The sequence below is a fragment of the Callorhinchus milii genome, unplaced genomic scaffold (assembly GCF_018977255.1).
Source record: "Callorhinchus milii isolate IMCB2004 unplaced genomic scaffold, IMCB_Cmil_1.0 Scaffold9, whole genome shotgun sequence".
Lineage (NCBI taxonomy): Eukaryota > Metazoa > Chordata > Chondrichthyes > Chimaeriformes > Callorhinchidae > Callorhinchus > Callorhinchus milii.
The window spans coordinates 20,285,154-20,306,949 of record NW_024704750.1 but is presented as its reverse complement, the minus strand read 5'-3'; the positions used below and the strand labels follow the sequence as shown (position 1 = coordinate 20,306,949).

General features: G+C 47.1%; 2 protein-coding genes across 2 annotated transcripts in view; one reads left to right on the top strand and one right to left on the bottom strand.

The window, feature by feature from the left end:
• Window positions 1–29: 29 nt before the first annotated feature.
• On the bottom strand, window positions 30–15,010 carry zfyve19 (zinc finger, FYVE domain containing 19). The gene is made up of 11 exons (XM_042338292.1): window positions 14,865–15,010; window positions 12,276–12,397; window positions 10,268–10,321; window positions 8,923–9,086; window positions 7,703–7,848; window positions 5,819–5,933; window positions 4,644–4,850; window positions 3,446–3,528; window positions 2,823–2,930; window positions 1,563–1,705; window positions 30–1,052 (listed from the first exon to the last, which is right to left on the bottom strand). Exons 1-11 carry the CDS (start codon window positions 14,916–14,918, stop codon window positions 980–982), a joined length of 1,269 nt encoding a protein of 422 aa, XP_042194226.1. The 5' UTR covers window positions 14,919–15,010; the 3' UTR covers window positions 30–979.
• Window positions 15,011–15,245: 235 nt separating this feature from the next.
• The window catches only part of dnajc17 (DnaJ (Hsp40) homolog, subfamily C, member 17), a 50,673-nt gene continuing 44,122 nt past the window's right edge, over window positions 15,246–21,796 (top strand). Inside the window, exon 1 of the mRNA XM_042338041.1 lies at window positions 15,246–15,355. Coding sequence (XP_042193975.1) covers window positions 15,281–15,355 — 75 coding nt within the window. The 5' untranslated portion in view covers window positions 15,246–15,280. The remainder of the gene's footprint in view (window positions 15,356–21,796) is intronic.

Here is a 21,796-nt window from a genome sequence, read left to right as displayed (position 1 = left end):
GAAATCCCTGTGGCATGACAGGTGCTGTATCAAATGCAAGTATTATCATTTATTCCAAGGATTATAATGATTTTTACTAATGATTTGTGTCACGTTCTCAACTACATTTATGCGGAACCAGCCCTAAAAACAGAGATTTTCAGTACAACGTCACTCGGCCTTCATGTCCCCATCACTAATACATTTTATTCAGACGTTAACATTTTCCACTGTTAATGGAGGCTGGCGAGCTGATTACCCATAGCCTTGATTTGGGCAACAATAAAATGGACAAAAACACAAGTAAAGCTCTGTGGTTCTTGGGGCCAGTTCCATCTTACAAATCAAACCCCTTTTGATCATTAAGCCTGTAAATAATTGCCTTTAGTGTCTTGGGATGTCTTCCCAATGTGAAAGGCACTATACAAATGTAATTTGTTAATGTCCTCTCACACTAGGAAAAAAATGTCAATTCCAGTGAATTAATTACATTCCAATTAGACCACGCCAAGTTAACATTTATACAACAAGATTGCCACAGATTGGTACTGACACCATTGCACAGCTAAAGCCTCAAGCCCTTAGATATCCAAATTATGATTAACAGAAAGTTGGATCAAGTTGAAGCCTTATACAATTCCTGAACCTGCAGCACGTCAAAAGACACATTCCCTGCATATCGTACCTCTCCTCGTCCAACGTGCAGTTCAACGCATATATCAAACATGAAGGCAAAACACCCAAATGCACACAGAGGGATTACTGCTTTGTAGCGTCCAAGGCCACCTGCAAACGGGAAGAATTAAAAGGCATCTTGGAGCTCTTATGGAGAAAGTCACAGAAATATCTGGCATCTATGGCTAAAGGGCATTAAAAGATGACACAATCCCATCACTTTGGTCAACTCCCACTGTTAACTGAATGAAGAGCGACTGTAGTGCAGTGAATGTAAACTTGGCTTCCAATCATTCCAGGATCTGAGTTTACGGGTTCCTGTACTTCACTTCTTCTTGTTTGGTGGACGGTAGCTTGATGTTCGGTGTTCTTTCCTATCAAACTTGTCATGTCCTTCTCTGGAGAGATGAAGTAAGAGAGCAGTGTTTGAGACATGTTATTCAGCCTTCAAACTCAGATGCAAATTGGTTTCTTTGAAGGAAGTGCAAGAGGCCCACATTAGCATTTCAAATAGCCTGGTGCCCACTTCTTGTGAGATGTGTCACAAGTGGATCTGTATCGCAATAGTCAGCAGATTACAACTGAATTAATAACTTTATGTGAATGAAACCACAATGAAAAAACTAGGCAAATATTTATCATGGGCATTTGGTTAGTTTTGGTTGTTATTCTTTTTTTCCTGCTAAATGCGAACTATTGATCATTTAACAGCACTCTTCCCCACTCTGGTCACCCAAACACATACAGCATTGTAGCTGTGCAGTGAACCAGCGCATTGAATTGGAACCACGTGAATAGAATGCTGTAACTTTGCCAAGGAAAGATACCATCTCCACCCCATAAACATCAACTGGGCACAAGTCTTCAACCGTGACACTACACCTTCATCTGGCCAGAACTGCTCTGACCTGAAGCATCGTTGACAATACAGGTCCCCATCACAGCCATGGCAGCGCAGCACAGCATCATTATTGCAAATACAGCACCAAGGGAGCTCCTCTTCATCTGCTGATGCTGCCTCGACCACTGGCACCGCAGCTGGGGCTTGTAACTAGGAGAGGAGCAAAGTCAAGACACAAATGTTCAGTAACCCACAGGCCACTGTCACTGGAAAAGAGAAGGTTGAGGGGGCCCTGAGAGATCTTCAAAATTAGGAAGGGTTTTCAGAGTCAATAAGGAGACATTCCTCCACTGGTCCACGAGTCAGTGACAAGATATCAACTTAAGATAGGTAACAATAAATTACATTTGTATAGCGCTTTTCATGTCAGGAGGACGTCTCAAGGTGCTGGACAGTCAGGGATTTGGACCTGAGCATGGGGTTGGGATCAGGAGAGGTGGAGAGCAGGGGTAGGGGTAGGAGGGTGGCTGAAGATGTGGTCGAAGAGGAAGGTTTTGAGATGGGCCTTAAAGGGAGGGAACAAGATGAAGAGACTGTGGGATGGAGTTCCAAAGGGTGGGGGCAGAGAAGCTGAAGGCCCAACCACCGAAGGTGGGGCAGTCCAGGCGGGGGACATGGAGCAGGCCAGAGCCTGCTGAGCGGAGGGAGCAGACAGGTTGATATGGGGTTAGTAAATCAAAGAGCTAGAAAGAAGGCAAGGTCGTGGAGGCCCTTAAAGACCCTGGAGTGCGTTACAGGCTGGGTGTGGTGGGCATTGTCGGAATCAGCGTTGTGTAAGTTTGACGCCTGCAGCACCTGATTGTAGGCATGCCAGACGCTTGGTGGCTGGGATCCTGCCATCTTCTGCAGCCCATCCAAGGAGGAAGCAGATCAGCTCCAGGCACCCACTGCACCACATGAGGCCATGTTCCCTTGAAGAAATTGCAGGGCTTCTCATAGGCCCAACTCAATACAGTCTGTCGCTTGCTCCAAGAGTACTTCAGTATAGAACCAGACTGGTGGGCTGAGCACAGAGTCCAGACGCCCAGAAGTGGCTCAATGGAAAACCAGTACGAGCTGTCAGGGGAGAGCACATTATCCATTGCCACGATCCAGAGATCTTGTGCATCTGCTCTACCTACATTCCTCAGGGAGATGAGAATCATGCTCATCTGTCCCAGTGAATAAACTATCCGTGGTAATAAAAATCTACCAGGTTTTAAAACCTCAATGGCTTCCTCCTTTCTGTTCTCTAATTCCTTTCTTAGTTCATCTAAAATACATCTACCTTTGCAAACGGTACCTTCCTCCCTGCAGGCTGGTGCTGGGCTGACATGGGCTGCTCCACAGGGATGTTGTACCCAGACACTGTATCCAGGTTTGCCTCTTCAGTCACCTGTAGACAAATGCAGTGTTGTCAGGACTTGAGGAATATGGTGGCCTTGGGAGCTGACATGCTGACTGCAGTTTTAACAAACAGCAGATAGCAAATAGCATATAAATCAATACAATTTTCTATTCTTTTAACATCAGATTTACTAATAATCCAAAGATAATGGAAAGCAGTTGTCATTCAGGGGGCTGTGTATCCACGAGTGTGAGTGGGTATGTGTGTGAGTGGGTATGTGTGTCAGTACTGATGGACTACTACCTAAATCCTGAGGACTAGGGGTTCATGTCCAATCTCTCTTTAACGTTGCTTCTCATTTTACTCTACAACAAAAAGGTAATCGATGGGAGGAAGATCTTGAACTGTGCAGGGAAAACTTTTACAAAGAACATCAAAACCCCATTATATTATATGGAATATATATTCCAAGACATTTCTTCTGCAGTGTTCCACTTAAGCGTTCACGACAGGAGCACAAGCCGCTCTGCAATATTTAGCAAATGTTCACCTGGGGAAATTACCTGCTTCAGAACCCTCTGGATTGCTAGTTCTTCATTTTCTTCATCGCTCTCCTGGCCGGTATGTTTCCAGTCATCCACAGTAACTGAACACAATTCAAGCACTACATTACTTTCCTATCTCATGGTTTCATTATTCCCCCAGTTTAACCCTATGCACAGCACGTATAATGCATCAGTATGAATGTAGCCACATCACTTGTGTCAACTTACAACCAAAGCTAAAAAGGAACCAATACGCCACAGTGGGTTATAATTACAGTGTAACCAGGCAGAGAGTCACACACACTTAGTAATTATTAACAAGGATCCTTTATTTTTGAGGAGAAACCAAACCTCCTCAATGAGACCTTAGCTTGTAATTCATACCTGGGACCATTGTACATACAGTACAGCCCCGCCATGAGATAGTTGGTTTCCATAAGATCCCAAACAGCTATATAATGGGGTGCTGTTGCCAGTCAGTGATTCCGGATTGAGGCACCATCGATAACCAGATATCGCTGCCTAAGTGGAGAAAGCTGGCCAACCACTAAAAATTGGCCAATTTCTAGGTCACCGGCAATGTGGCATGCTGCTCACTGTCCACTCACGAGCTCAGTAAGTGATATTAGGGGTCAACCTTATAACTCGGAAGTAATAATAATCTTTTACATTTGAAATAGCATCTTTCACATCGGAGAGACATCTTAAAGTACTTCACAGGATATACTGTAAAGTGCAGTATTTTGTAGACAAATGTGGCAGCACTGTATTACAAACAACCATGAAGTGAATGACCAATTACATTTGGGCAATTGATGGTACAGTATTCAAAACACTGGACTCCCTTCTCTTTTTGAATACTGTAGTGCCATTAGATCTTTAACATTCCACCTCAACGGGCAAACTTGGATTAACATCTCATCCAAAGGATTGCACATCCAACAATGCAGCACATCCAAAGCTCTGCATTGGAGTGTCAGCTTAGACTACATAAATTCTAAGTCCCGATGCTGGGCTTGAAGCCACAACCTTCTGACTCAGAGTGCCACCAACCGAGCCAGGCTGACACACCTGAGAGGGTTCCACTGTAAAAACACTCAAATTAGATCACAGATCAAGATACCCACGCGGTCAGTCATTATGCATATAACTCTCTAAATTGCTGCACTGGATCTCAGTGTAACTCAGTGCCGTGTTAGAAACAGGATGCGCTCACCTGCATTGGGATCCTCCCCTCTCAGCGTGGCCAGCCTCTTCGCCATCGCCAACAGCGGCTCCTGACGGACATTCTCCTGCTCAGCCTCCGCCTGCTCCAGCAAGTTGCTCCTCTCCTCCTCAAAACGCTCAACGTTATCATCGGTACCACTGTTGAAATGACGAGGATCGATTCCTTTATTCAGGTCATTCAATGCACCGGCGGTGCCTGACACACAAAGAGATTCACCTGAGACCGATTCACAGCAAGTTTCGAAGTCATTCCATCCCCACCCATTCGCAAGTTAATTATTGTCAAGTTTAATCATTCAGCACAGGGCAGAAATCCAGTCATATTCACAAACTAGATATGGATCCAAGCTCTTCAAGATGAGCTCATTGTCCAGACTAACATTCCAGTGTATTGCTGCGGATGCACTGCATTGTCAGAGATGCTGCCATCCTTTGGATGAGACGATAAACCAAGGTCCGTTTGCCTATTCACGTGGACACTGAAAATCCAATGGGACAATTCGAAAAGAGTTCCTCCCACTATCCAGGACAACAATCCTCCAGAAAAAAAAATTGGCCATTCACTTCATAGCTGTTTGTGGGACATTGCTGTGTGCGAATTGGCTGCTGCGCCAATCACTACACAGTCACTACACTTTAAAAATCCAGTGTTTTGGCATTTCAACAACATGATATGGTGCTATTATATACACATATATATAATCCCTGTGTTTGGTTCGATGTAGAACTTGTGGGACGTCTACACAGGGAAATGTCAAGTATAGTGTATCTGTAGGTGATTGTGACAGTGAATTTGCACACAGCAAGATTCCACCAATAGCTATGAAGCAAATAATCAATTTTATTTGAGGAAGTTGTTGGCCAGGACAGCAGGAGAAACTTGTTTCCTAGCACTGCACTGGAGTGTGATTCTAGACAGTGAGCTCAGTCCCACCCGCCTCTGGTTCAGAAGGTGGAATCCACAACATCCTGACCCCAAGGCAAGAGCGTTCCCAACTGAGCCAGACTGACACAGCAACAAGAGGAACAATTACAATTAAATATTCCGTGCTCAGGAACATTTCTAAAAGGATACAATAAGTTACACTTCTTTTCTAAATCACTGCCTTAATATACAAAACCTTCAAGGCCAAGTTAAGGAGAAATCTCTTGTACAAATCTTACCTTCAACCCTGGAACCAGTGCTGTATTTATAGTCAATGGCCACTTCTTCTGACAACTGCTCAAAGAGGTCATTGACCTGTTCTGTTTGAGTCCTGTTATTAGGAGCCTGGTAAGACTAGGAGAGCGTGAGCGAGAGAGAGAGAAAGAGAGAATCTGAGTGTTTATAGCACACAAGGTGGTCATCTGGCCTACTGTGTCTGGTGCTCTCTACTCTAATCCCAATACCTTGCCCTCTCCCCATTGTGTCTGTGCCAGTGCTCACTCCCCACTGGAGTTCTCTTCTCTAATACCATTTCCTGCGCTTTCGCCACTGTGCCAGTGCTCGCTCCTGCACTAAAAACAGCTGAAAACAACAGACTTTCCTCATCAGTTTAGGCTTCACTTGAACTTCCAAAAGATAAAATACAAAATTCTAATCATTATAGCACCAAACAATTTTCATTAGTAAAATAAGGAAGAACAATGATGTGGGAGGAGACCACTCAACTCATTTCACTCTATTAGATCATGGCAATCTTCAATCCCATTTGATTTCCAGAGTTCTCACGCTCACCTACAAATCCATCCGCACCCTAGGGCATCCTTATATCTGCAATCTTCTCCTTCCCTATTTCCCCACTCAGCCATCTGAGGTATGCTGTGCATCGCTCACCCTCTCTGCTCCAGTATTAGTGGCCAAGCCTTTAGCTTTTCCTACTCAAATCTCTAGAGCTGCCTCCCCCTCACCCTCTTGTCTGTCCTCAAGCCCATCACTATTGTTTGTGGGATACTGCTGTGCGCAATTGGCTGCTGTGTTTCTCCCACAAATATATGGTCAATTCACTTTACAGTCTATTCTGTGATGCGCTTTGAGATGTCCAGAAGATGTGAAAAGCGCTTTATCAAATGCAAGGATTATTATTATTATCATTACCACTTCCTCCTTCCCCCCGCCTCCGCTAGGTGTCGAACCCAGTCACTCTAAAGTGCTCAGAGACATTACTCTATGTGAAGGGTACTATGTGAATGCAAGTTGTTGTTGTAAAACCTTAGTAGTGTATCTATCCAGCAATCTTCTAAATATCTCAACAACAGCAACTTGGATTTAAATAGCGTCCTCCACGCTGGACGACGTTTCAGAGCGCTTCACAGTAATGGATCCCGGGACCGAGTCGGGGGGGGGGGGGGGGGGGAAGGTGACCAAAGGCGTAGTCGAAAAGAAAGGTCTTCAGCTGAGACCTGAAAATAGGAAGGGAGGGAGCGAGGCAAAGAGAGTGAGGAAGGGAGTTCCAGAGCCTCGGGTCATAGTGGCTGAAGGCACGGCCGCTGGGGGTGGAGAGGACTCGGGGAACTAGGAGGCCAGACCCGGAAGAACAAAGACAAAGGGTACTGTTTTGAGGAGAGAGGTCAGAGAGGAAGAGGGGTGCAGAGGAGTGGAGGGACTTGAATACAAGGGTGAGGATCTTGAAATCAATTCTCACTGGGACAGCCAGTGCAGTCTCGCAAGGACTGGAGTGATCGGGGAGCGGAGTTTCCTGCGGGTGAGAATGCGGGCGGCAGAGTTTTGAATGATTTGGATTTTATGGAGGGGAGACCGGCAAGGAGGGCGTTAGAGTAGTCCAGCCGAGAGGTGACAAAGGCATGGACCAGGGTTTCAGCGGCTTTTGGGGAGAGGTATTGGCAGAGACGGGCAATGCGTCAGAGGTGGAAGAAAGCGGTGCTAGTGAGGGACCGGATGTGGGGGAGGAAGGATAATTGGGGGCCAAACCTGACGCCTAGGTTGCTTACGGGTACGGAGAGTTTTAGGGGGAGGTCGGGTAGGTGGAGGAGGTGAGAGCTGTGAGATGGCCTGTAAATCTCAGTACTTTCTACATGTGAGACAGCAGAAGGAAACACGATCATTACAGGTTTGGGGGCCTGCGATGGTGGGATCTGGCCCTGTAGCACTGCCAATCGGTCCTGCATCTCGGCAGTGGTGGGGATGGGTCGCACAGGGTCATTCTTCAACGAGGCCAGTCGCAATGCAATGTCCTGGTCAGAAGGTATTGATTCTGCAATAAACAAAGATTTACACTAAAATCCTGCAATTTCATTTAGATCGTAAGCTTAACCCCTTCTGGCTTTGGTTTGGCTTTGAAAACTTGTATGTCAGTCTGGCTTAGTTGGTAGCACTTTCACCTATGGGTCACAAGATTATGTGTTCATGCCCCACATTAGGCCTAGGCTCATGCCCAGTGCTGTACTGGGGGAATGTTGCATTGTCAGAGGTATCATCCTTTGGATAAGATGTTAAACTGAGGTACATCTGCCTGTTCGGGTGGATGCAAAGATCGGGAAATGTGACCATCTGTGCCTGAATCCCTCCTCCTAGCCCGATCCTTGCCCGTGTTCAGATCATATCTGAAGACCTCCCTCTTTGACCATGCCTACAGTCACCTCCTCTCTATCTCCTGCTCGTTGTCAAGCTCCACCAATGTGAAGTGCTCCTGAGCCACTACCACACATGAAGGGCGCTGTGTAAATGCAAGTTATTGTTGAATTGAGGCAGACGTTTGCGCAGAGCAATAATGATTGAGAAGTGCGAGCTCATTATTCCTAATGCCCTCTTGTCCCCTCAACAGTTTGAAGATAATGATCAAGATAAAGTCTTTTAAAAAGACATTAATCCACAACACACTTCTGTGTGACCCTAACAATCTTGTTAAATAGAAGTTTAGGGGAACGTTGCATATTGTAGCGTTGCATATGTAAGCATCCTGTAGCCTGAGCGAAAGGACCGGAGTTCAATTCCCAGTCAGGGCGAAACATTAGGCACGTTTCCTTACTCCGCACGCTTCTGTTTACCTAGCAGTAAGTAGGAATTTGGTTTTAGTCGATTGGCAGATTACTTTTCAGGGGGTAATAATCCCTTCAAGAATTAAAAAAATTATAATAATAATTCGGTCACTCAACCCACGACTGTTTGTGGGACACTGCTATGTGCAATTGGCTGCTACATTTTGCCCACAAAACATAGTCAATTCACTTTACAGTATATTCTGCGAGGTGCTTTGAGACATCTTGAAGACGTAATAAGGCGCTATATCAAATGTAAGGATTATCATTGTTAAAGCCACAAGACTCACTGGGTTTGGTTTCTTCTTTCAGTTTCTCCAGCCGCTCAGCGATTGCTCGGTCCTCCTTCGACAGCCCCCGATACCTAGCGCCAATACTGAGCGCCGGAGGCTGAGTTTCTGCTTTCTTGGCCCCAGCCTCTTTCTGCTGTCGAGCCTCCAGAGCAGCTACTCTCCTGCAGCACAGAATAGCAAGTGAGAAAAGAGCTTACATTTTAATAGCTCCTTGTACATTGAAAGATGCGAAAGCAACCCACAGTAATTATTGTCGAGTGTGGTGACTGTCTTAGTGGGAAAAACTGGCTATTATTGTGTTGCACACCGAGATCCCTGTGAAAGACTGTAGGACCTGTGGCCCCCAATCAACAAGTGAAATTACTTCTGGGAACTTAAAGCAGAATTTTAGTTACACACAGAATCAAAGCTAAACCATTATCACCTAAATAAAAGAAAACAGTTCACAGAACTACGTAGTTTGCTGTTGAGAGCACTATCTGGCAAACATCCCACGACTTGTCCAGCTAGGACCACCCTACCCATTTGGGCTGTGGCTTGCAGGGTTAACAAGAGTCGAGTGGGAGGAATGCATGTCTACAGTGCCTCACTTTTCAACACTGACAGCAAATGGGAAACAGGAAATGAACCCAAATAGAGGCTTGAATAGTCAAATGATTCCCTTGGTATTTGCTGAATGCTCAGATCTGGATTGGCCCCTATCATCTCCGCCGTATAAAAATCAAGAGACCAACGTCAAGGTTAAACTGTTTGCCGGTTCTTTTTAAGAAATGCAGAAAACTTACTTACAAGATCAAATTTAAGAATTTTCTACGATTCTGTGTGATCCTAAATCTTAAAAGAGAATGGTCTCGCAGGCTCAGTTCAGGTGGAATTTCAGACCTTGCAGATTAAATAGGTGTATTTACTCTTTGTTCAATGAGTTAATATAAGTCATTAACAATGTACTAGCAATGAGTTAGTATATGCCTGGATTTGAATCAAGGGGATGAAACTTTCCAAGTTGAATCGAGGTTCAAGCTAACCAGTCAAGAGTAAAATCAGAGAACAGTTTCTCACACAAAAAGTGACGTGGAAATGTGGAATTCATAACCCCAAAAGGTCACAGATACCGGGTCATGGGAGTATTTAAGAGGGAGGTAGATGAATATTTGGTAGACAGGAATATTGAGGGATATGGTGAATAGACGACTGGACCACATGAAGAAAGAAATGTACCTGGAAAAAGAGGAAGAAAATGATGGGACAGTGTGGAACAGAGTGACACAGACCCAGCGGGTCGAACGGTGATGCTACAATATCCATAACGGTAACAAACTCCCCCACATTCCCATCCACTCACCTTTTGTAGTTGTCTGGTGGAGACCACCTTGCTGGGTTTTCCCGTTTCCCACCACTTTGAAAGAAATGGCAGAGCACATTAGTGAGTCTTACTTATTCTCCACAAGCAGCTGTCCCAGTCACCACACATTATTCCTTTACTGAGCTGGACAGGAGATGATAAGCGGAGGTTGTTCCTGAGGAGTCGTAGTTTGCACTCTCAGCCAGCAGGGAAATACTGAACTTCCTCCGAACTGAACCCTCCCACATCTGACACCACCTCCCCGTCCGGTAAATCCCCGCCACCACCATAGGCTCCCTGAACCGGTAATTACTCCACCATTCCACAAACAGGCAACCCCTTTGCTGTTTCCCCTCACCAATACAAATCCACATCCAACTGCTCAGTGAAGCAGCGTCTCAGTACATCAACCCACAGCAAGATTTCAACTGGGGAGCGAACACCAGCAGCAAAGGCACAGCAAAGGCACAATGACCGATTGGCTTTCTCCTGTGTTGCATACAATGGGATTCAAATATTGCTCCAATTCTAAAACACTACTGACACATATTGTACTACAGCCTAGCTTAGTAGATTTCTGAGTCAGATAATAATAAGAATCCTTGCATTTTTATATAGCGCCTTATCACATCTTCAAGACGTCTCAAAGTGCTTCACAGAATATGCTGTAAAGTGAATTGACTGTATATTTTCTGGGAGAAACGCAGTAGCCAATTTGCACACAGCAATGTCCCACAAACAGTCGTGGATTGAGTGACCAAATTATTCTTATTTTTAAAAGATTATTCCCCCCAGAAAAGCGATCCACCAATCAACCAACAACCGGGTTCCTACTTAAACAGAGTAAACAGCAATCAAAAAAAAGAGTACTAAGTAAACAGAGGGGTGTGGAGTTAGGAAACTTGCCCAACGTTTCTCCCTGCCCGGGAATTGAACCCAGGTCCTCTCGCTTGAGAGGTGAATGCTCTAATCACTGAGTTACAGGACTTCAGATGACTGGGTACAAGCCCCACATTAGGACTTGGAACTCACATCGTCTCAGTAGGCACTCCTATGCAGTGTTGGGGGTGCTGCATTGTCATCCCTTGGATGAAACAAACTGAGTCCCATCTGTCCCATCCTATGACATTATTCAAAAATAGAAGGGAGTTTCTCCTTACTAAAAATTCTTCAGGTCATTCACTTTGTAGCTATTTGTAAAACACTCCTGTGCACAAATAGGTGACACATTAACCCACAAAATAATAATAGTCAATTGCAAGTATTATTATTATATCAATGAATACAATTGATAGCAGTGGTGAAATTGAAGCAGGAACAGGCATGGTGGGACGAAAATCCATGCTACAACTCTTATTGTAATCAAACCAGAGTGGAAGAAAGAGACCCAGCATTAAGAGGGAATGTTGTATTGGCATTTTACTGGTTCACTGCCTTAACTGTGAGAGAGCTGGGCTGACATTGTACTGGGCCTCTGCAAGTGAGAATGCCACATAACAGGGCATTGTGCTCATGTTACAAGTCAGCTGTTACTAAACAGAGGTCCCTGTGTAAAGGCACAAACAGATTGACATTAACGTTAGTGCTAACTATGCATCTTATCAAAAACTGCAATGCTGGCAAGTTGCTACATCGAGGCCTAATCTGCTTGCCTTCAGGTGGACGTTCAAGATCGGTTGACATTATTGGAAGAGAAAAAGGCATTTTTCCCAGTATCCTGGCTGACAATCCTGCAGATTAATCATCCTCCCATTTATGGACATTGCAGTTCACATATTGACTGGAATATTTGCCTACAAAAATAATCACTACACTTATTACCATTACTGTCCACCTGAACAGGCAGACATGCTGTGCGCAAATTAGATCCAATGTTTGCCTACAAATACAGTCATTAGACTTTACAGTAAAATCCTGTGAAGCATTTGGAGACATTGACATGTTCAGGTCCTATCTTTGAAAGATGCTTTATAAACGCAAGTTGTTGGAAAATGCCAGTATTCGTTACCTTGTGAGGGATTCGTAGCACTGTTTGCAGACCTTCTGTTGTGTATTTCCTAAGCGAGGGACCAGGGTGCTGTAACTGAGGCATGATGAACAGTACGCATGGCCACAGTTCTTACACCCAAGCTGCCAGAAACAAAACATAGACAACTTTCAAAATTCATCCTGGAATTATACAAACTGAGGCATTTATTTAGCATAAGTGGAACTACACAGTCACTACACTTTACATTAAAATCCGATGAAGCGCTTTGAGACATCCTCCTGACGTGAAAGGCACTATATCAAACGCAATGATTATTATAAAGCTGCATTCATTGATCACAAGATGAAGGCTCTTCGACCATTTGATTTCATCTCTCCTAACTCACTATCTGACTGTTCTTATTCCAGCTTCTTCAAAAGAAGTCTCCAACATTCTTGATAGTTTCCCCCATTTCAGCTTTACTTTGTGTAAAGACATCTCCTGGTGTCTGAACTGCCCATCACAACCCTGAAACTGTGGCTTCTGGTTCTGCCTTAGCATATCTGAAAGAACGATATTGATATTTAGAAGGTAAACCCAGTTTTTTTTGAAGCCAAAGAGCCCAAGCTCATATTTTTATTCCTCTAGCTCACTCAGGATGATCATACCATGGCTGTGCGTGGGACACTGCAAATCATGATTGCCTAAAAATGCACAGTCACTGCACTTTGACAATTCCCAGTGGTAACTCAATCCATGCCTATTTGTGGGATAATGCTGTGTGCAATTGGCTGCCGCGTTTTGCCCACAAAATACAATCAAATTGACTCACAATATATTCTGTGAAGCGCTTTGAGATGTCTTGAGGACGTGATAAAGTGCTATACGAAATGCAAGGATTATTGTTATTTTACCATAATTCCTGAGAAGCGTTTTGAGACATTCTTCTGACACAATATACAGCACTGTATCAAATACAAGGATTATTATTATGGTGGTACGAACAATATCAAAAAATATAGGAGATGTAGGACACATGGTTGGAGGGGTGGGGGACAGGAGGGAGAAAGAGAATACAGCCATGCAGATATTGTCTTATTTTGACACAAAGAAGTCCAAAGTAACTCCTAACATTATGCTCCCAGACCTATGCCAACAAGCCCAGCAGCACCCGCTAGAGAGCACTGGACCACCAGAGTAGACAGGTACGAGACTTCACAAAACAGATTTGTGCGAAGACCAATTCATAAGGTTTGCCCAACACTTCTCTGTGATTCACCGAAACACTGGAGGCCCATTCTGCCAATTTTGTCATCAGTGCTTGTCCCTCCAAGAAGCTGTGCATCCTAATCCCCCGCTCTTCTTGGCAGGTCCGCAGTATTCCAGGTCACTGCTGATGACATCACAGCCATCTGCCTCATCGGCAGGACACGGAAAGACAGACCAGTCACTGGGGGCAGGGACTCCTCCCTCTCAGCTCCTGCGAACCCTGCAAGCCAAAGCCCTAACACGTAGGGTGGTCCTATCTGAATAAACCACTGGAAGCTTGCCAGACAACAACAACAAGATTACATTCGTATAGCGCCTTTCACGTTGGGAGGACGTCCCAAGATGGTGGACGGTGTACAGCATTTCGGACCCGAGGTGGGGTCGGGGTGGGGGGAAGAGGGGGGGGAGAAGGGAGGGGAGGGGAAGGCGGGTGGCCGATGGCATGGTCAAGGAGGAGGGTGTTGAGGCGGGACTTGAAGGAGGCTCAGGAGGGTGGGGGGGGGGCGAAGTGGAGTGATTGGGGATGGAATTCCAGAGGTTGGTACTCAATGGCAGACAACGTACTCAATGGCAAACCATGCGGTTTACACTCGACCAACACCCGCACGCCCATTCTGCCAACATGACATTGCCGACATTGCACCAAATACTCTTGCCGACCTGCGCCTAATTCTCTCTGGAAGTGGGTAAACGGTGTGGGTCCCTCCAGGGAGAGAGAGCGCATCCCACTCCAACATCCCAGTCCCCGGGATTTCCACGTGTAGGTGGATACCTCAGTTTGGTTCGGATGCTCTTAAAACACGGCGATGGGATTCCCGAGGTGTCAGACACCGGGTGGGTGACCAGCGCTCCCCCCCCCCACCCAAAAAAAAAAAACCGGTGAAGTGGAGTGACTGTGAGCATTTTGTGAGCAAAACATAAACTGACGTTTAATAATAATAATAACAACAACAACCCTGGCATTTCACACAGCACCTGATCACATCACCGAGACATCTCAAAGCACTTGACGGGGATATACGGTGAAGTGGGACTGACTCTGCAATTTTTTTTTGAGCAAAACATAAACTGCCTTTTTTTTAAAAACAAAATAAAAACAACCGACTTTTAACCCCCCCCCTCCCCTCCCGACTGACTGACTGACTGATGGGTAAACAGCCGCCCCCCCTGGCACGGCCTGACAGCCGCTCCTGTGACCTCCCCCCAGGAGCAGTCTCCCGCCTCAGACTCTCCCTCCTCCGCCCGGAGGCCCGCGGACAGCCTGAGGCGTGGAGCCGCCGTGAGCGGGACGGCGAGCGCAGTGCGGTGCGGCGCTCTGTGCCCGTCAACCCCCCGCGGCCGCCACACCGGCGAACTTACCTCTTTCCTCAACAGACCGAATTTTGAGGCGCAGCCGAAGCACCTCCCGCTCATCGCTCCTCAGCTCGAACACGCACCGACCAACCGCCCAACCGTCGCTCTGCGGATTCACATTTAAAGACGCACCGAGCGGCCGCCCACCGCCCACCGCCCGGTGGCGCGCGATACACATCGGGATGTGTAGTTCGCTGGCCGCCGGGGGTCGGCCAACCGTCCGGGAGACCCGCGCCCGGCCGACTACAACTCCCGGCGTGCACCGCCATCCCGACGCGCGGGGCTGTCGAGGGACACCTTTCGCGATGCACGTCGGGAGATGTAGTCCTGTGCGCGAGCGCCTCCCGCCCGACGGCAATTCCCAGGGGGCACCGCCCGCGCATGTCCGTTCGTGGCTGAGACGGAGACGCACAGGTTTGGACATGGCCGCCAAGGAGATCCTCCAACTCGACCTGTACTCGCTGCTGGACATCAGCGAGGACGCCACCGCCAAAGAGGTGAGTGACACCCGGGCGACCTGACAGACAGACAGACAGACAGACAGACACCGGTGGCTTTCTGGGGGTGGGGGGGGAGAAGAGGAGAGAAACCCTGACATCAATGGGTACTCTCTCTGCACATCACTCTCTCCACCGACCCCCCACTCTCTCCACCGACCCTCCACTCTCTCACTCTCTCTGCCTTCCCCCACTCTCTCACTCTCTCCACCGACCCCCCACTCTCTCACTCTCTCTGCCTTCCCCCCACTCTCTCACTCTCTGCCTTCCCCCCACTCTCTCTACCGACCCCCCACACTCTCACTCTCTCTGCCTATCCCTCACTCTCTCACTCTCTCTGTCTGCCCCCCTCTCTCTCTCGCTCTCTGACTGACCCCTTACTCTCTCTCTCTGTCTGCCCCCCCCCCCCCCCCCCCCCACCTCTCTCTCTGCTTCTCCCCCTCTCTGTGCCTCCCCACCTCTCTCTCGCTCGTTCTCTCTGCCTGTCCCCTCACTCTCTCTGCCTGTCCCCTCACTCTCTCTCTGCCTGTCCCCTCACTCTCTCTCTGCCTGTCCCCTCACTCTCTCTCTGCCTGTCCCCTCACTCTCTCTCTGCCTGTCCCCTCACTCTCTCTCTCTGCCTGTCCCCTCACTCTCTCTCTGCCTGTCCCCTCACTCTCTCTCTGCCTGTCCCCTCACTCTCTCTCTGCCTGTCCCCTCACTCTCTCTGCCTGTCCCCTCACTCTCTCTCTGCCTGTCCCCTCACTCTCTCTCTGCCTGTCCCCTCACTCTCTCTCTGCCTGTCCCCTCACTCTCTCTCTGCCTGTCCCCTCACTCTCTCTCTGCCTGTCCCCTCACTCTCTCTCTGCCTGTCCCCTCACTCTCTCTCTGCCTGCCCCTCACTCTCTCTCTGCCTGTCCCCTCACTCTCTCTCTGCCTGCCTCTCACTCTATGCCTGCCTCCCCTTTGAAAAGAGAGGGAGATCTCTCTCCCGGTGTCCTGGCCAACAATCCCCCGAAGAAAATCAGACAATCACTTCATGGTTGTTTGTGGGAGAATGCTGTGTGCAAACTGTCACAGTCGCCTACAAAATACAGTCACTGTGAACTGCTTGAGATATGAAAGGGGATACATCAAGAATATATCATTAATGATCATAATAATAATCCTCCATCATCTCAAAAATGAAGCCTACTATCTGCTCCCTCAACCTCATCCCCACTCCTCTCCTTACCTTCACCTCCTGGCCCCTCTTTTAATCAAGATAATCAACCTCTTCTTATCCATTGTCACTGTTCCCAACCCCCTAAGAACAGCTGTCATCACCCCCATCCTCAAAAATCCTTCCCTGGACTCATCCCTACTCTCCAGCTATCGCCCCATCTCCAACCTCTCATTCCTTTCCAAGGCCCTGGAACGGGTTGTCGCGTCCCAGCTTTGTTCCCTCCTCTCCCGCCGTTCCTCTCTGAACCCCTCCAATTGGGTCTCCGTGCTGCCCTCAGCACAGAAACAACCCTGGTAAGTCATAAACAACATTCTGAACATCTGCGACCAGGGCTCTCTCTCCCTCCTTGTCCTCCTCAACCTCTCTGCTGCCTGCGACACTGTCAACCATTCCATCCTACTACACCGCTTCTCCCCTCATCTCAACCTTCGCAGACCTGCCCTTGCCTGGTTCGAATCCTACCTCTCCCATCGTCTCCACTTTGTCCCCACTAACGGCTTCACCATCACGTATGGCATCCCTCGTATGTGCTTGTTCCTCTTTTTTTCAATATCTATATGCTCTCCCTTGGTGACATCATCCGCAGACATGGGGTCAACTTCCACCCAACTCTACCTCTCTGCCTCCACCCTCAATTCCACAACCACAGCTGTCCTCACAGACTGCCTGTCGGACATCAAGTCCTGAATGAGAGGTGACCTACTGCAGTTGAATATCAACAAGACCGAGGCCCTCCTGCTTGGCTCCCGTCAGTACCTCCATACCTCGGGCACTGACAGCATCTCCCTCCATGGATGCACTCTACATCTCACGGAGTCAGTACCGAACCTCGGCGTCCTATTCCCCACCTCTGTAACATTGCCCAGCTCTGCAATTATCTCACACAGCAGTTCGCCAAGACCCTATACATGGATTCATAACATCTAGGCACGACTACGCAAACTCCCTCCTTGTCGGCCTTCCCAATTCCTCCCTCCGTAAGCCACAGATCATCCAGAACTCTGTAGCCTGTGTCCTCTCCCACACCAGGCTCCCTGTCACCCCCATCCTCGCCCGACTCCACTGGTTTCCCATCACACAGAGGATGCAGTTCAAGATCCTGGTCCTCACCTTCAAAGCCCTCCATGGCTTCACTCCCCCCTACCTCTGCGACCTCCAAACCCCTTATCAACCTGCCCACTCCCTCTGCTCAGCGGGCTCCGGCCTGCTTCATGTCCCCTGCCTCTCCAGCCCCACCATTGGCATGTGGGCCTTCAGCCACTCAGCCCCCACTCTCTGGAATTCCATCCCGCAGTCCCTCCACCTCACCCACTCCCTTGCCTCCTTCAAGACCCATCTCAAGACCCTTCTCTTCAACCGTGCCTTTAGTCACCCTCCTCCCATCCCCTGCCCTTCACCCTCCCCGATCCCGACTCCCAGCTCGAGTCCGAAACACCGATTATCCAGCATCTTGTGACATCCTCTCAACATGAAAGGTGCCATACAAATGCAATTTTTGATTGATTGATATTTTACCCATAAAATAAACAGTCAATTCACTTTACAGTATATTCTGCAACATGGGGCACTATATCAAATGGAAGGATTATTATTATAAGTGAATGATGATTTTATTATAATTAATAATTGAAACAGATTACCAGGTGTGATTGCTGGCAGAACACAACAAAAGAACGGCAATTGGTAGAGGCAGTGAAGGAACTGCATTCTATGCATATTGGTCATTTACTGAAGGTTTCAGTCAGTCAGTGCGAAACAAGCTAAGTATAAGACCAATTGGAACTCTGTCTGCTTTGGATACTGTTCAGCACGTTGATGGGTTTTTACAAGTGACAGACACCCGACTGTCTGGAATTACAAGGTTTTGTCTTGAGGGCATTTACTCTTAAATTAAAACACATTGTTCTGACTTTGTGTAGGTCACTGGTGAGGTTATATTCAATATATTGTTTGTTCGCTACTTCCAAAAGGACGGGTTGGTGTGCACATTGGCGGGTTGAGCGCAATTTTAAACAGATGGGAGACAATAGATTGACTTGTTTGACTCCCTTCTTCACCTCTATTGAACCAGTTCTCTGGGCACAGTTTCCAATAACACTTGATGTACCAGTCAATAGGTCGCACAACAGTTTTCTGAAGGCTGACGGTCTGGATGAGCTTGTGACCCACCGTGTCGTGCCTTGGTTAGATCCTCAAAGCTTCCTGACAGTTTATCCTTCACCTTTATGTGTACATGATGTTTTCCAGGATCGCAGTATTCTCATTGCACCCTGAAGTGGCAGCTATGATCCGCTTCTGAAAGGAGCTACTCTATAATAAATGTAAATTTCTTTTGTGTGGGACTTGAATCTACCACCTTCAGACCCGGTGCCAGAATGCTGCTTACTGAGAGTCCAACTGAGAACCTTGGTTCAATGAGCTTAAAGTCCCTTATGTCCTAACTCTCTGTCTATCTCCCTTTTAAACATGCTGATTGATTTCGCCTCTTGGGGCAGTGTGTCCTACAGCTCACAGTCCTCTTGAGGAACTGATTTCTGATCTTCCTTCTCAGTGTTGCTGCTCTAATTAAAATAATAATCCTTATAATAATAATAATAATCCTTGCATTTGATATAGCGCTTTTCACGTCAGGAGGACGTCCCAAAGCGCTTCACAGAACACACTGTAAAGTGAATTGACTGTATATTTGTGGGCGAACGCGGCAGCCAATTGCGCACAGCAATGTCCCACAAACAGTCGTAGATTGAAAATGACCAATTTATTATTGTTTTTGGTTTTGGAGGGATTATTATTAGGCGTGTGATGGCTAGTGCAGTTCATGTATAGAGGGATGAAACTTATGTTTCATATAGCACCTTATCACGTCCTTGAGATGTCTCAAAGCTCTATGCTGGATATACCATAAAGCGCAGTGACTGTAGACGAATGCACAGCCAATTTACACACAGCAATGTCTTACAAACAGCCATGAAATGAATGACTCATTCTATTTGGAGGAATGTTGTTTTCAAATAGTGAAATGAGGTTGTCATCGTCTATCTGAACAGGCAGGCGGGACATCTGTTTAATGTCCCATCTCATCGGAAAGGTGACCCTTCTGACAATACAACACACCCCATGCACTTTATTGGAGCCTCAGTTTATGAGGTCAGAATCCTGAGGTTGGACTTAAACCCACAACCTTCTGACTCAGAGGTGAGAGTGACCAACTCAATCAGAAAATATAGACAGTCACACTACTTTACAGAATAGCATGTGAAGCACTGAGACATTCCAGTGATGTGACATTTCGTATAGTGTCTTTCACATTGGGAGGATATCTCAAAGCACTTCAAGAATTTTCTGTAAAGTGCAATTATTGTGTTTGTGGAAGAATGCAGGAGCCAATTTGTACACAGCAACAACGCAGCACACTCCCAGCTCTCCATGGGAGTGTCAGCCTAGACTAAATGAACTCGCCAAGTCCCATTATGGAACATGTACAACACAACCTTCGGACTCGTTTTTGTGCTGTATGATTCTGTGTTGAGGGGGTTGGGAGAGGCACTGGGCTGTCATGGCTTTGAGCCCTCGCTCCTCTTCAGGATAAGCCTGCTGTTTCCACTGTTGCTGCAGTGAGGAGGCCAGGTACAGGTTCAGTGTGGCTGATGAGGAAAAGTACCACCTGGCCGTGCACCGTGTCTCCCAGATCAGGGCTGTGCTCAATTATTTAATCTCAGCGAGGCAGCAATGGTTGGGGGGTGGGGGGGGGCTATAATGGTTATGCTACTGAAGTTGAGAGAAAAATCAGCCAGGGATTCTCCTCTAGAACATTATCCTGAGACTGTGACTGGAAGATGACTGTCTGTGGATACAAGGTGTATCCACAACAATCTTAAGGCTGGCAGATCCATAGAACTTTACAGCGTAGCAGAAGTGATATCATGTCTATTCCGGCTCATTGAAAGAGCAAAACATTCAGTCTTACTTACCTACATTTCCCAATCTGTTTTCTACACTCATTTTAAAGAGCTCTATCTGTTCTCACCTCAACGTTCACTATTCCATTGAATAAAAAAGGCCCAGGTCATCTAGTCTCTGCTCGTCCGTTAAATTGCACGTCCCTGGTGTGATCCTAGTAGATCTGAGCATCCTTTATGTGGCCCATAAGGACTTTTATGGAACTGTCTGCATTTATATAGTTCCTTTCACTTGGAATAACATCTTAAGAGCAGTACAGTGGCAGGGTTGGACGCCAAGAGTGAGAGTTGCCCGGTGAGTTATAATAGGAAATGTGAGGGAGATGCTGCTGGAGTCCTGGGTGCTGCCCTGGCGATAGTTTTTTCTCTGGTGAATGAGGTGTGGCTGTAGTATCCCCCGGCCGCCAGTAAGTGGGGCTGTATCACCGCAAGTTCAAATCCATCTCCAACCTGCCTAGCCAGCCGATTGCTCGCATCCCTATCTCACCCACAATGCAGCCAAAAATCGCGGTTACTCCCCCGCCCCCCACATTGCCTTTGACACTGAAAGTTGGGATTGCAAACCTTCCCACATTGGATCTTTGAGCTCACAGTCTAGGCTGACACTCCAGTTTGGGGCTATCAGAGTGCTGCCTTGTTAGAGCCACTGTTCTTCGGATGAAACATTCAACCAAGGTCCTGCTTGGTTTAAAGGCTCATCTTGTAACTCTTGGAAAAGAGAAGAGAGTTTTTTCCGAGTGTATTGGTCATACACCTCATGGCTGTGGGATCTTACAGTGGCTGTTGATTTTGCCTCTAGTGCTACTGGATCCTTAACATCCATCTGAACGGGCAGATGGGACCTTGGTTTCCTGTCTCATTGTATAAGGACAACAGTTGTGACAATGTGATGCTCCTCTAGCACCGCACCAGCAAGTCAGTCTACTGAGATCTCAAAGCTCCCAACGTGAAGTTTTAACCTCCTACAACTGAACCAGACTGAATCCTTGACCTAGTTGGGTGAAGCACTAGAATAATGCACATATACATTGCTGCCTCAGCACCCAATCAGCACTTTATTACATTTTTATAGTATTGACACGTTTTTGTTCTGGTGCAGTCCAAGAGAGTCAAGTGAAGCGATTGTCCCTGTCAGGATTGTACCAGCCACTCCACCTGCTTCCTCATCACCCTTATAATCTCCTGTCACGTCCTGCTCTCAACAACCATTAGGGAAGGTTCATGTGCACAGGAAAGCCTTTTCTTGTGCAGAAGAGCTTCCTGATGGTGAGAGGGTGA